This window comes from Lacerta agilis, chromosome 11 (assembly GCF_009819535.1).
Source record: "Lacerta agilis isolate rLacAgi1 chromosome 11, rLacAgi1.pri, whole genome shotgun sequence".
NCBI classification, from domain to species: Eukaryota; Metazoa; Chordata; class Lepidosauria; order Squamata; family Lacertidae; genus Lacerta; species Lacerta agilis.
In genome coordinates this window covers 16,354,123-16,368,028 of record NC_046322.1, presented here as the reverse complement: position 1 = coordinate 16,368,028, position 13,906 = coordinate 16,354,123, and the positions used below count along the sequence as shown (strand labels likewise).

The 13,906-nt window shown below is 43.9% G+C and overlaps 1 protein-coding gene across 1 annotated transcript in view; it reads right to left on the bottom strand.

Annotated features, from left to right (window-relative positions):
* SPEF2 (sperm flagellar 2) overlaps positions 1-13,906 on the bottom strand; it is an 89,871-nt gene that overhangs the window by 27,944 nt on the left and 48,021 nt on the right. The window contains exons 25-30 of the mRNA XM_033164731.1: positions 11,902-12,062; positions 10,367-10,541; positions 7,455-7,707; positions 3,969-4,088; positions 2,018-2,156; positions 1,446-1,675 (exon numbers count right to left, since the gene is read on the bottom strand). Coding sequence (XP_033020622.1) covers positions 1,446-1,675; positions 2,018-2,156; positions 3,969-4,088; positions 7,455-7,707; positions 10,367-10,541; positions 11,902-12,062 — 1,078 coding nt within the window. The remainder of the gene's footprint in view (positions 1-1,445; positions 1,676-2,017; positions 2,157-3,968; positions 4,089-7,454; positions 7,708-10,366; positions 10,542-11,901; positions 12,063-13,906) is intronic.

Sequence of the window (13,906 nt, the reverse complement as noted above, 5' to 3'; positions counted from 1 at the left end):
TAGCTTGCTACAGACCAGCCTTCTCCAATCTGCTGCCATCCTGTCAGCTCCAGTCATATTTCTATCAGGAATGATAGAAATTGTGGTCCAAAACATCTGGAGGGCACTGAGTTGGGAAACCATTTAATAGAACACAATCTCCTTGGGGGAGAAGGCAGTGATAGATGTTTTGATGCTAATGCTGATGGTAAGTTGTTACCAGGTCAGTGTCAATATATAAGAGCAGATCTACGTTTTCAGAAAAAAACACATTTTACAGCCTGCTTCCAGGCTGATGTCGCCTAACCTCCCAGCAAACACTGTGCAAATCAAATCAGGAAGAATGCTCAATTAACAACCTTTTAAAAAAGTATTTAATGTTCTAAATGTAGCTTGGAATCCTACTCAACCTTTCCTGGGAGCAAGCACTAAAGAAGCAAAGTAGGGCTTACTCCCAAGTAAACATGTACAGCAGGGGTTGCCAAACTTCTTGGTCCTGTGGGCACATTTGCAAAGTGGATAAACTGATGTGGGTGCAACATGCATGCCACAACTCTCCCCTCCTCAACTGTAATATTGCTGCCCCTATCACTCCCAGTGTCACAAATAGACTGCAAAAAGTCTTATCTTGGCTAAGGAAGGCATCTTTCCAGAGTAATTTAAGAAGGAGGATAGGCAGAGGACGGGACATTGTAGGCACCAGGGAAAGCCCCACATCAGTGACCCATGATGTATAGCAGGCTTCCTCAAACTCGGCCCTCCAGATGTTTTTGGCCTACAACTCCCATGATCCCTAGCTAGCAGGACCAGTGGCCAGGGAATTGTAGTCTCAAAACATCTGGAGGGCAAGTTTGAGGAAGCCTGATGTATAGGACAGGACTGTTAATGTGTGAGGTAACCTACATGGCTCATGAGTGTTTTGACGCTGCTCTTAGTTATACAGTGGTACCTCGGTTTAAGAACAGTCCGGTTTAAGAACATTTGGTTTACAAACTCTGCAAAACCAGAAATAGTGTCTTGGTTTGAGAACTTTACCTCAGTCTAAGAATGGAATCCAAACGGTGGAAGGGCACTGGCGGCGGGAGGCCTCATTAGGGAAAGCGCACCTCGGTTTAATAACAGTTTTGGTTGAAGAACGGACTTCCAGAATGGATTAAGTTTGTAAACTGAGGTACCACTGTAATTGAAAGAAGCATTTCCATATACTGGAACATGCCATTGTAAGAAGTTCCAAAATTACTGCTAGCAGGGATATAAAACTGTTAGTAGTTTTAAATCCCGAGTCAGTATTTAATGCCAGAGATCATCTTGTTATTGATCGCTGTAAGCCACTTCGTGTGTAAGCCTTGGTGTGTGTGTGTGTGTGTGTGTGTGTGTGTGAAGAACAGGATACAAATACTTTTGGGAAACAAATAATAAATAAATAACTTTTTTAAAACAACCATATGTAGGAGGTAATTTCTTACCTTTAGGTGCCACCTGCAGAAACTGCTTATGAAGCGTGCTAAGCTGCGAAATAGTTAAAGTACCATTTGGAGGCATTTCTACCGATGGAGGGCGAGGTGGAGGAAGAGGATCTGGAAAGACTTTGACATCACCGTTAATGTAAAACTCTGTCCCTTCTAGAACTAATTCATACTGGATCTTGGTAGAGGTTTCGATGTGTTGGCGGGCAACCTCAATTAATTTGTCAACGCTGTAAAGATACACATTTAAGAAACAGTGGCAGAGGGGTTAAAAAGCTTAACCAGGAGCAGCTTGTTTGGTGTGACACAGAGCCACAGCAATAGCTTCTCCACAGAAATGTTGCTTATGGAGAGAAGGGGGAGCAGCGAGGTGGTGGCAGATGCCAGGCAAGGGCACCAGATTGGCCTTGAATGTGCCTCTGTGCAACTCCAACCTGAACGCCACCTCACCCGCTCCTGTAGAGGCTTGCGCAAAATTCCTCTTTCCTCCTAGAGGAAACCTTGGGGTCCCTTCCAACTCTACAGTTTAATGATTCCATTCTTCTAATGCTTTCATCAAAATTAACAGTTACCTTGCCATTTCAACCAAGAATCTCTCCCCAAGCCATTTTTCCATATTCCTGTATGTTACTTCTGCTTTCGTTTGCAGATCTTCAGTGAAGGCGAGTGCTTTGGCTTTCAACAGCTCAAGCCGAGATTTCGCAGCCTCCGCTGTTTTAAAAAATTGTTTAAGGACAAGTAAGAACACAAACACTGTTTTACAGGTCTGGCAATCAAGCATTAGGGTTAGGCATTATTTGGGAAACTGGCAGTCTGATCTGATGGGTCGACAAAAGCTGGGCTGCTCCAAGTAAGAGCCTGTGAAGAACAGAAGAGACTTGCTGGTTGAGACCGAAAGCTAATCTGTTCCTGCAGCCAACCAGATGCCTATAGTGAGCCTCAAGCAAGACATGGACACAAAAGCCTTCTCCCACAGTTGTTCCCCAGTATTCTGGGGCACAATGATTCGGATCCTGGAGATAGTATATATCCATCATTAGTGACAAGCAGCTATGGATAGCCTTAGCATCTAGGAATTTGTCTAATCTGCATTACTATTTTATTTTTTTATTTTGAACAAAGTATAAATAAATAAATAAATAAATAAATAAATAAATAAAAAGTGAGGAATCCATCTTTTAAAATATTTTATCCGGGAGCTCTCAGTTTCTGCTGCTTACTCCATGGCCAGCAGCCCCCCCCCCCCACTAATCTGCTTTTAAAGTCACTAAATTGCTCCTTAATTGTGTAATGGTCTCTCCCCAGAAGTTTGATAGGCACCAATATGGCTGACATTCTGGCGCCAGATTAAAATGTGTTTGCCTGGGCTTGCACAGGATGCTAGTTTCATTGCTTTACCGTTGTGGCTTTATGTTGGAATAGTTTGTTTGTTTTACCGTATATACCCGAGCATAAGCCGACCTGAATATAAACCGAGGCACCTAATTTTCCTACAAAAACCTGGGAAAGCTTATTGACTCGAGTATAAGCTGGTTCACCTTTGCCGCTGTGGAGGAGGAGGTGGAACAAGCAGCCCGAAAGCAGCCCTTTGGGCTGCTCCTTCCTCTTCCTCCTTTGCCAAGTTTGCATTTACGCGAGCAGTTCAGGAATGAAACAAGTTGCCTGGGGAGAGTAAAGAACCGCCGTTCTTGTACACTTCTTAAGGAATGGTTGACTGGGGAGAGCGGGTGGCAGCACGAGCAGAGAGAAAGGGCTTCTTTCTCGCCACCCCCACCGCCCGCCTCACTCGAGTATAAGCCGAGGGCAGCTTTTTCAGCACAAAAAATGTGCTGAAAAACTAGACTTATACTCAAGTATATACAGTATTCTATATACTTTACTTCTCATTTTGTTGGCTTGCTGCTGCTTTAAATAATTCCACCATTAGGTCATCCAGTGAATGGTGGGTTAAAATTGTCTTAATATTGTAATTGGATAAATATATTTGTGGCCACTCACTTCTACTAGTTGGCTGCCTTGCAGCTACCGCCAAAATTAGTTTCCCTTAACCGTTGTTAGTTAGCATTATATCGTAATACCTAAACGTTGCAAGTGTGATGTAAAACCATGGGTTCAAATGGTTTTGCAAAGCATGGATTTCATTATCAAAGCTTAAATATTTCAGCTGCGATAAGCAAACCATGGTTATGGTGGCTTTTCTCCGGTAACAAGGCAATAACAAGCAAGTTTCTCCGATGTCATATTATATACAGCTTCCTGGGGCGAGGCCTAGTTTAGCAACCTACAACATGGTTTCACTAGGTTTCAGTTCTTATCCAAGCTTTTGGCAGTAAATAAGGGTTAGTGATAAAAAAAAGGTTAAGCATAATGCCCACAACACGTTTGAGCAAATACTGCTGCAGCATTTTGAATATTTAAAGCAATCTGTGGCCTTTCTTTCTCACTATTTTCCAGCTTAAGCATTCCCTAAATTGCAAATGTGGAGCTGTTTCTGAATTTACCTGATTGAAATTTAATGCATACCTTCATGTTCCAGCGCAGCAAAATATTCCTGCTTCATTTTAAGCCTCAGTTCTAGCTTCTTCAGTTCCTCCGGGGATAAAGGAATTGGCGTTGGCGTTGGCTCCGGTGGAGAATGAGTGCCTGCAAGGAGAAGTACGCATTTTTACACATAAAAGAACCTGCAAATTTCTGTATGCTTAATGCTTAGACTACTGCTGGACTAATTGGCCATTTCACAAAATGAATGCAACTCAAAATGTTGGTAAAACTGAACTTGTCAACATTTCAGAAACAGAATCTGAAAATAGAGGCAACAAGAGACAGCTTCACTTGATCATTATGTAGTGTGGCATAGCAATTGCAGCATCAGACTGGGACTGGGGAGACCTGGGTTCAAATGCCCATCCAACCACGAGGCTTCCTGGGTGGCCCAGGGTCTTTCTCAAGCTCCCACTCTCAAATTGTGAAGATAAAAGGAAGGGTGAGAGGTAACGATGCATGCCTTCTTGAGCTCTTTGGACAAAACTCAAGCTATAAATTTAATAAACAAACAATGCTTGGAAAGCATTTCAGGACAGTTACATCAGGTGCTTCCTAAACTTAATGCATGAATTACTCACATGTAGGACATACCTGAGTGCAGACCGGATATCTGGTTGTCCCCTGGTAAAGGTAGGTTAGGAGGAAATATGGTAAATGGCCCAAGGTCACCCAGTGAGCTTCATGGCTGACCAATTCATGGCAACCAATTAAGAAAATCTTGTTTTTTTTACTGCAACCCTGACCTTGCAAAAAATTCTGTCTGGCTTTGGATACATGTAAGGCCACTTCTGAGCAAGGCAGAAATATCCACAGAAATAAGAGGTGGGCATGCTGATCTCAGGGTCATGGATTCAAGCCCCACGTTGGACAAAAGATTCCAGCATTGCAGGGGGTTGGACTAGATGACCCTTGGAATCCCTTCCAACTCAACAATTCTACGATTCTAACAGCAAGGACAGCTGAACTGTGGTTATACTAGGGCATAGATAAGAGTAATTGTTATACTAGGAAATAGATCTCAGCAATTAATTGCCAAAGGGGAATAAGAGGTCTGACAGGTTGTGAATGAGAAGGGTGTATAAACTTGGGGAAAGCCTTCTCTGGGAATATTTGTGGTCCTGGTTTCTAGAAGACAATGTGGTGTAGCAATTAAGAATGTTGGACTAGGGTCTGGGAAACCAGGGTTCATATACCCACTCAGTCGTGAAACTGACTGGGTGACCTTGGGCCAGTCACTACCTTTTAGCCCAGCCTACCTCAAAGGGTTGTCGTGAGGATAAAATGGGGAGGAGGGGGAACCATGCATACCACCACATTGAGCTCCTTGGGTGAAAGGTGGGAAAGAAATCTAATAAAGAAATAAAATAAAAACCTACTGATTTGGATATTCCAAGAACAAACCTTATTTCTTCATTTTACAATAGTATAACTGCTATCCAACCATGACAGTTCTCAAAGTATGCCATAACAACAGTGAGTGGCATTCAAGTACGTTTTACTCAGAGTAGATGCATTGAAATTAGTGAACATGATTGAGGTCCATTAATTCCAACAGGTCTGTCCCGACTAAAACTTGATTGAATACAACCCAACAAATCAGATATCAAGGAAGGTGACGTTGCCTTATTTTTGAATCTGCCTCTCTTCAGAACATCAGGTGTTGTTGGCATCAAACAAACCTGATCCAATATCCAGCAGCTGTGTCTCTTCAAAAGGGCTAAGGCAATAAAAGGGAGGTACTGTGGGATTTCATATACTTTTCAGAGTCCTCTTCCAGTCTACCTGCTGGTCTGGCTATTCTGGGCAGATGGAATCAATGGATCCCAGGCCTCAGAACTCTCAGGATCAGTGGCTTTTGGCACCACTTGGGAGGGGGGATGTTATATAGGCCTATTAAGTTTAACGGCAGGACTCATTCTGGCCACCATGGCTGCAGTTCTCACTTTGCCCACCATGGCTGCAGTTCTCACTCAAGTCCCCAACATGAAAATGAAGGATTGAGAGTGCCGTTCACGGATTGGGGAGCTAGAGGGAGTTTGTTACTGTTGAAAGTTACTGAGTACTATATAAGCCAGGCAGCTAAGCTGTTGTTCTGTTCAGGACTCAGAGCTGAAATAAATAGCTGGTTGTTTTAAGAGCTGTGTCTTCATCCCTCTTTCCCACTACTCAACAGGGGACATCAGCTCCCTTGCGGTGGCGCTGCTGCCTCTCTAGATCTGCAGCAGTGGTCATAAGGGGAATAACACCCATCTCTGAAATAGAGCGCTGGGCTTATGACCTTTTCATTAATGCAGACCTTCCTCCCCTGGGCTGATGTCCAACCACCATGGTCCTGGGTTTTCCTTCTTCCTTGCAATGGTCGCTGGCAAACCTCTCTCCCTGATTCCCCAGGTGTTTCTGCTGCCCTTACTGCTGCTGCTTGGGTCAGATGGCATGGATGCCCATTTGGGAAGCAGCATAGCTCAATGGTTTCCATGCCAAAGGTTAAATCCCTGGCATCTCCAGGTAGGCCCTGTCTGACATCCTAAAGAGCTAGATGGACAAATGGTTTGACTCTGTACACCACAAAAGTGTAACGTGACAAGACACAAAATGCCAAAATACCAAACCGCATTCATCTATAACATCAAGTGTCAAATGCTGCCTTTTTGGCTTTGCTATTTGAACTGTAAGACTTCTTTCTGACAACAGACCAGAAAATACCTTTGGGTACAGTCTAATTTAGGAGTGGGGAACCTACAACCCTCCAGAAGTTACTGTTTATTACATTTGTATGCTGTTTTTCAGCCACGGTGAGCTTGCAACCAATCATTAATAATACACAGGGGAAATTGACAGCCATAATAAAACCATGCATTAAGCAACACATCTCCTACGTATACTGTATCCCAATAGAGCTTGTAGATTACCTTAATTTTAGATGTCATTTCTAGACCAGAACCTGACTGCTTTAGTTGTTGGACTCCAACTCCCATATGCCCCTGTCAGCATGGCAAATGGTTGGGGATTGTGCAGGGGCGTAGCTAGCCACCACGGGGGTGCTGTGGTGATCCGCACACAGGGCGGTGCAGCAATATGTGCATGGGGGCGCTGTGGCGATCCATGCATGGGGGCACCGCAGCGATCTGACCAGGGGGGCATCGCGGCAAGCTGCCCACAGAGGCCACCCCCTGCGGTGTGTCATTGTCACCCCCCCCCCCAAGAATGACACCCAGGGTGGACTGCACCCCCTTTTCTATGCCCCTGAGATTGTGGGAGTTGTAGTCCAGCAACAAGTGAGCAGCCACAGGTTCCCTGTCCCTGAACTAACTCCTGAAAAGTGGGACCAACATGTGTACAGGCTCCAGTAAGGGTTATTCCTTAACCCCCCTTTTCTGTTTTGCTGGGCATGCAAAGTTTTTTTGTTTTTTTTAAGAAACTGATCAAACACAATTGCATTAATCCAGAACCCTCCCTCTCTTTTACCTTTCTTTTTTCCTTTTTTGCCTTTGGCATCTTTGCCTTCCTTTCCTTTGGCATCTTTCCCACCTTTGGCATCCTTTCCACCTTTGGCATCCTTTCCACCTTTGGCATCCTTTCCTCCTTTCCCCTTTTTCCCTTTCCCTTCTTTCCCCTTCTTTTCTGCTTGGGAAGATTTTTGGCGCTCTTTTTCTTTCATTTCTTGCTGAAGCCGTTCTTTTTCTTCCTCCGCCTCTTTTGCTTGTATTTCAGCCGTAACCTTAATTTTAAAGGGTCACACTTAAGTAAAAAAGCAGCTGGAGCATTTTGAACAAAACAATCATTGTTTCATGGTTGTCAATAACCAGCATGTCATTATGAAACAGACCACTTAACATGATAAACTATTACTTCTCTATCGGTTGGGATCCAGAGATCATGCGGTGACTTCTGAACTTTCTCCTTTCAGTCCCCACGTTGCTCCAGGTGGTTGGTGGGGATCTAATATAACTGCTCCCATACTCTTCTTCTGCTCTTACAACATTCTGGAAAGGCACAGGCTGTAGCATGGGGCCTTCAACCACAGAATGAATGGGCAGATACTGGAGACACTCCCTTGAAGTAAGAAAAGAGCCTTCTGCTCATGTAAGGGACTCTTTGGATGAGACCCATAGGGCTTATATAAGAACTGCCTCTCCCCATATAAACCAACTCAAACTCTGTGTTCATAATCTGAGGTCCTTCATAATGTGCTTCCTCCATGTGAGGTTTGGAGGGTGGCAACATGAGAATGGGGCCTTTTCTGCAGTGGCTCTCCATTGTGTAATGCTCTCCTCAGGGACGTTCGTCTGGCGCCTTCATTATATATATTTAAGTGCTAGGCAAAAACGTTCCTCTTCAATCAGGTCGTTGGCTGATTAATATTCTACAGCCTTTTAAATGTGTTTGTGGGAGAGGGGGCTATTGTTTTGTTGTTTTTGTTTTAACTACACGTTTGTGTTTTCATCTTGTATTTTTGTCTTGTGAATCACCCTGAGATATTTTGATGAAGGGTGGTTTATGAACCTAATAAATAAATAAAATAAATAAGACAGACCATCCATCACAAATGCACATTATCTAGATTATGGATGATCTGCAGGCTTCCAAATTTTGCTGGAACCCAACTCCCATCATCTCTGCCCTTTGGCAGTGTTGGCTGAGGCTGATGGGAGCTGGAGTCTCCCCTCATAAATATTTGGAGAACACCACACTGGCTATCCCTTACCTAAATAAGATACAGAGAAACATACAGTACAGGGCATGGATGCAGACTTGCTCTTCCATGAATGGAAGTGTCTTCAGTCCAGTGGGGGCACTCCTGCTGATGGAGAGAGTGGGGAGAGAAGACTAGTTTTTGCTGTTTCTACTTGTGCTGCTCTGAAAGGCTCAGCAACCTACTGCAGATGTTCAGAGAGGCACATGGGGCTTCAAGGGGAATAGATGAAAATTGCTTCCCCTTCCCCTTCTGCCAGCGAGAGTATCCTCTCAGCAGCATTCCACTCATGGGATCTCTGCAGCCAAGTCGAAAATCGTTTATGTATGATTTAGGTGGTGGTGGGGACAACTACAGCTGTTGAGTGATGAATCTGACTTTCATATTGTTTTATCATGTAAGTAACTGATCAAATTTCAAAGAATTTTTTTTTTATCACCAAATTCTTTATAGAGATGCCTTTTTGAGATATTGAAGGGATCATCTGGAGTGCCAGCACATTTATATAATAGATGAGAATGCCCAATTAAAACTGTGAAAATTTGCAGAAATCAGAGTTTCTGTCTTCAGGGGAATCCTTAAACAGAGAACACTGCAGTAATCTTGCACTGGAGTCAGCAAAACATTTATCAGGATGCTTCCAAATTGCCTCCATGGTCGGAGGCAGGATGCCCAATGTTGGAAATTGCAGAAAGCCACTTCTGCCCTTAAGAGGAGGTGGAATTACAGGCAGTCATGTCCTTGCCACGTGCACAGGAGCTGGGTGCCCAGCCCCTGTGCAATAGGAGGAATCCCGGCTGCATCACTTGCCAGGCCGACCAAACAAACCTGACTCTTTTATGGTCATCACTACTTGAGAGGCGTGTGTGGCGAGACGGCCGCTGCCCTAGCGCTATAAGCAAAGCAAGGAAGCTATTGGACTGTTCCGTGGTACACAGGGTGATAACGCTGAAGGGGTTATCCAACACCCTGCCATAAAGTACAGCGAGGCGTCCCTTTACCGTGATGATGGCATGCATCTTTCAAATGCAGGAAATGATATTTGGTTGGCTGATATAATTAATGGTATTAGGTATTGGTTGCAGGTGTGAGGGTATTGGTGACGGGCCCTTTAGGCTCGAGTGGCGGTTAGGCATTGGAATATTTCTATAGAAGTGAGGAGGGGAGGTTGCGCCATCACCTGCCCCGCAATTTGAAGGGTATTCGATTAAAGGTTTCCGGGGGCGTGGCCCTGTCCGAAGCCTAGGGAGGTTAGGGCCTAAGGCACGCCCCTATCGGTGACCCCAGGGGGAGTTCCTAGTTGATGTGCATCACAGGACTCCCTTTACTGGTGGTTAACCCTTCCCCGACTCCCAGCACATGGGCTGGGGTCAGATATAGTTGGTTAGATCCAATGCCTAAGCCAATACCGCTCAACATCTGTAACCAATAAAGTTGTGGCCTTTTCTGCCCATTAACCTTATATATTGTGTCACGTGTCATTTATTTTTCATGGGGAGGACGGGACATTGCCACGCAATTTCCTGAGTGCGGGTTTCCTACAGGCACCTGGCTGGCCACTATGCAAACAGGATGCTAGACTATGGAGGGGTCACTGGCCTGATCCAGCAAGCTCTTCTTACATTCTTATTGGCTGTATCCAGATCTCTGTTTGAACTCTTTTAATACTTGCGGCTTTTCTTACCATGTTGGATATTGTGGCTACAATATTGTGCCACATCTCTGTAATCTGTTTTTCTTCTGGGGCAAAATTAAAGATTATACTTTCAGAAAACATATCTTCCTTGATCCTGACTGGAATTGCTTTCATCCTGTCCTTTGGTTCTGGAGAAGCAGCTCTGTGAACACTCAGAGGAATTCTTAAAACAGAAACAGAGAGGGGGGGAAACAGATTTACTTTTGCATTTCTCAAAACTTAAATTTGTATATTTGCTCTGTAAGAGAATATTTCTGTTCATTATAAAGGTCTCATACAAAAAATTACAAGCTGGTTTCCCATGCAGGCCTCTTGTTTACGTTCTGCATAGAAATGGTGCATGGGATAAGCCTCAAGTTTCAACATTCTCCCATTGCGTGTAGGACATTAAGCACATAGATGGGTGAAGTCCCTGCCAAATTATCTATCCCTTTCTTCTTCTTTTTAAAAAGCGGATGGCTAGTGACTCATACTCATCTATGTATAGTTTACACTCAACATCGTACCTGTATTGTTGGAGGTGAGGTGGGAAGGAACCCAAATCTTACTCTCACTCCCTGATGGCACTTGTAAAACCTGCACCATACATTTAAAGAAGTTTTATACCACGTTAAACAGTCATGGCTTCCCCCAAAGAATCCTGGAAACTGTAAGGGTGCTGAGAGGTATTAGGAGACTCCCTATGGCCCTCACAAAGCTACAGTTCCCAGAGTGGCATAACAATCAATCCCTCCTTCCAGGGAACTCATGTCACTGGGGAAAAGAGAAGGAAGCAAGAGAGAGACCTTTAGCTTGCAAGAACAGAGATCTGAGCTTAGGGAAAAGCTGTCTGCTTGGTATTCTGTCTTTATGCATGCATGTGCACAAGTACCTTTGTTCATTTGGTGATCTAATCCAGGTTTGAATTTGCACTTTAGCAACCCGGTGAGTGTCCAGGAACAAAGCATAGGTATTTTGTGTGTTTGTGAATGTGCACACACATCACTGCATTGTGCACGAGTGTGCAGTGTGCATATATTCATGATAGGTGGAGAGGGTAAGTATAGGATGCATGCGCCTGCCCTCTCTTCAGACTTTTAATTCTTATGAATTCACAGTTATGTTGATTACACAAAGAGTGTAACTATTTACTTCACTACAGCCACAATACCTAAAGCTGTAACCTTTAATTCTTCTCACAGGTGTACTATTGGAACATAAGAAGCCACTTTATACAAGATCAGACCAATGGTCCATCTAGCCCAGTGTTGCTTGCTCTGACCAGCAGCAACAGCTCTCCAAGGTCTTGACCAGAAGTATTTACCAATATCTGCTATCTGAGATCCCCTTTTGCAACTGGAAATGCCAGAGATTAAACCTGGAATTTTTTGAATGCGGGGTGTGGGGTTGACTACTGAGCTATTTACACTTCCCCATTCATGCACATAGCTTACTCTATTCCCTAATCAGTTATATTCTCCCTCCCTCTCTCCTCCCCCCCCCCACTTTCAGCGATTATTACAATACCACAATTTTAAATATACATTCTAGTCTTGCCCTCTTCCATGGGTTGTTCTTTGTCAGTTAGATCTATCAAAGGTATTCTGGTAAACTCATTGCTGGTCTCCGTTGGGATTTTGCCTTCCATTCCTCTGTAATAGTCATGCAAAAGCCTCTTGGTATCCTGGAAACGGTCCAGTTCATTCTTCATGATATACAAAGAAAACAGAAGAAATTATTCAAGTATTTCCTGACACCTTATCTCCATGGATAATTCACAAAGCAGTTCTTAAAACATCAAAATGGGGGGAATAGATTCAAAGAATGGACTCAATATTTAAATAATTTTAGGACCAAGCATACTAAAGACACAACTGAGGACAAACCATGATTGTGCAGCAGCCACATATTTCCACCCTTTCACTTGTAACATCAAAGTGTTATGTGATGCAATGATACCCCATTATGTGTTTTTCAAAACTGGATTTTATGGGGCAAAGCTGAGGAAGAGATATGGGAATATTGTTTTTCCTTCTCTAGCTTGAGCCAAAGAATCCTAATGTTTTCTTTAACAACAACCAAGAAAGTCCTTTGCTATGTTACCCATACCAGAACTATACAGTTGTACCTGTTGCATTCCTTCCCCCAGAAACTTGAGGACCTTTTGGAAACTGTGATTGAGGGCTTCTCCAAAAGACTGTACTCTCCTATCCCTATCCCTTTGCTTCTCATCTTCCATGTTAATTCTCCCCACCATCAATCTAAAACATGCCTTGTTGTGTACTGACTTTAACCAGGGTTACTGCTAATCAAGGTTGGCATGGGGAAAACCTAATGACTAGCCATAGTTGGAACTTAGCAGAGGGTGGGGAGGCAAATCTGAATGCGAAAGGGGAGAGCATGTGCAATCCGTTGCCCTGCTCCCATTCTCTTAGCTCAGGTTAAGGGACAGGTAGCAAAGGATAACTACAATGGCCCTAGAAGTCACTCTTCTGCTCAGAAAAAAAGAGGGCCAAATGATGTGCTATGCTGGCCCATTCACACAGAGGAATATGGGAAGCTGCCTTATGCTGAGTTGTCCATTGGTCCATCTAACTCAGTATTGTCCACACTGACTGCCAGCGGCTTTCCAGGAATTCAGGCACAGTTCTCTCCCAGTCTTAACTGGAGATGCTGGGGATTGAACTTAGGACCTTCTGCATGCAAAGCAGATGCTCTTCCACTGAGCTATGATCTTCACATTCACATATGTGTCTGTCCCATTCACATATAAAGCAGGAGGTGGATCTGCTTGTAAAAGCAGAGCAAATGGGAGGTGCTGAACCCTTCTTCCTCCTATGTTTTATGTTCCCTGTTGCTCCACTTTTTCTCCCTGCCTTGCTTATTTCTGCTATCACAGCTGGAAATGGAGGAGGACGTAGAGCCGTTGAGATAAAGCACAGTGAGCAGGTTCAGCTCCCTTTCCCAATATGTTCTTTTTCCTGCTTTTTATGCAAATGGGTCTCACATGTGAATGGTGGCTCTGTAAGGTCTGCTTTGGCCCTACATCACATTTATGCAAACTCCTTACTTTCAGTCTATAAATATACTTAACTGCAGAATGAGCAGTTGTGCCAGGCGGATTTTGGCAAGTTCAGAGCATCTATTCCTTCAAAGTGCAGGCAAGAAGCATAATGCACCTGTCATACTTTTGATTTATTATTAGAACAGAAGCCTCTAAATATATAACTGAAAAGCAAAAACGGTGCTGTGTTTTCATGGGAAAATTAACAAAGCCACAGTCTCAAAGGTGTGTGTGTCGGGGGGGGGGGACGACCCCAAACCAATCAACATGAGTGTTGCTACCCAATTGTGAAGAAAAGCACACCAGGTCAAAGGTTTAGGCCTCGTGCACTTTAGCTCAATGTCAGACCCGTCTACTGCCAAGCCAGAGGGTCAAGTCCTGGGATCAAGGCAAGGCTAGACAAAATGAAGCAAAAGCAAGACAAGGGCAGAGCAAAGGAAGGCAGAAGCAAAATGAGAAAGAACTGAGCCAAAAGCTAAGAACCA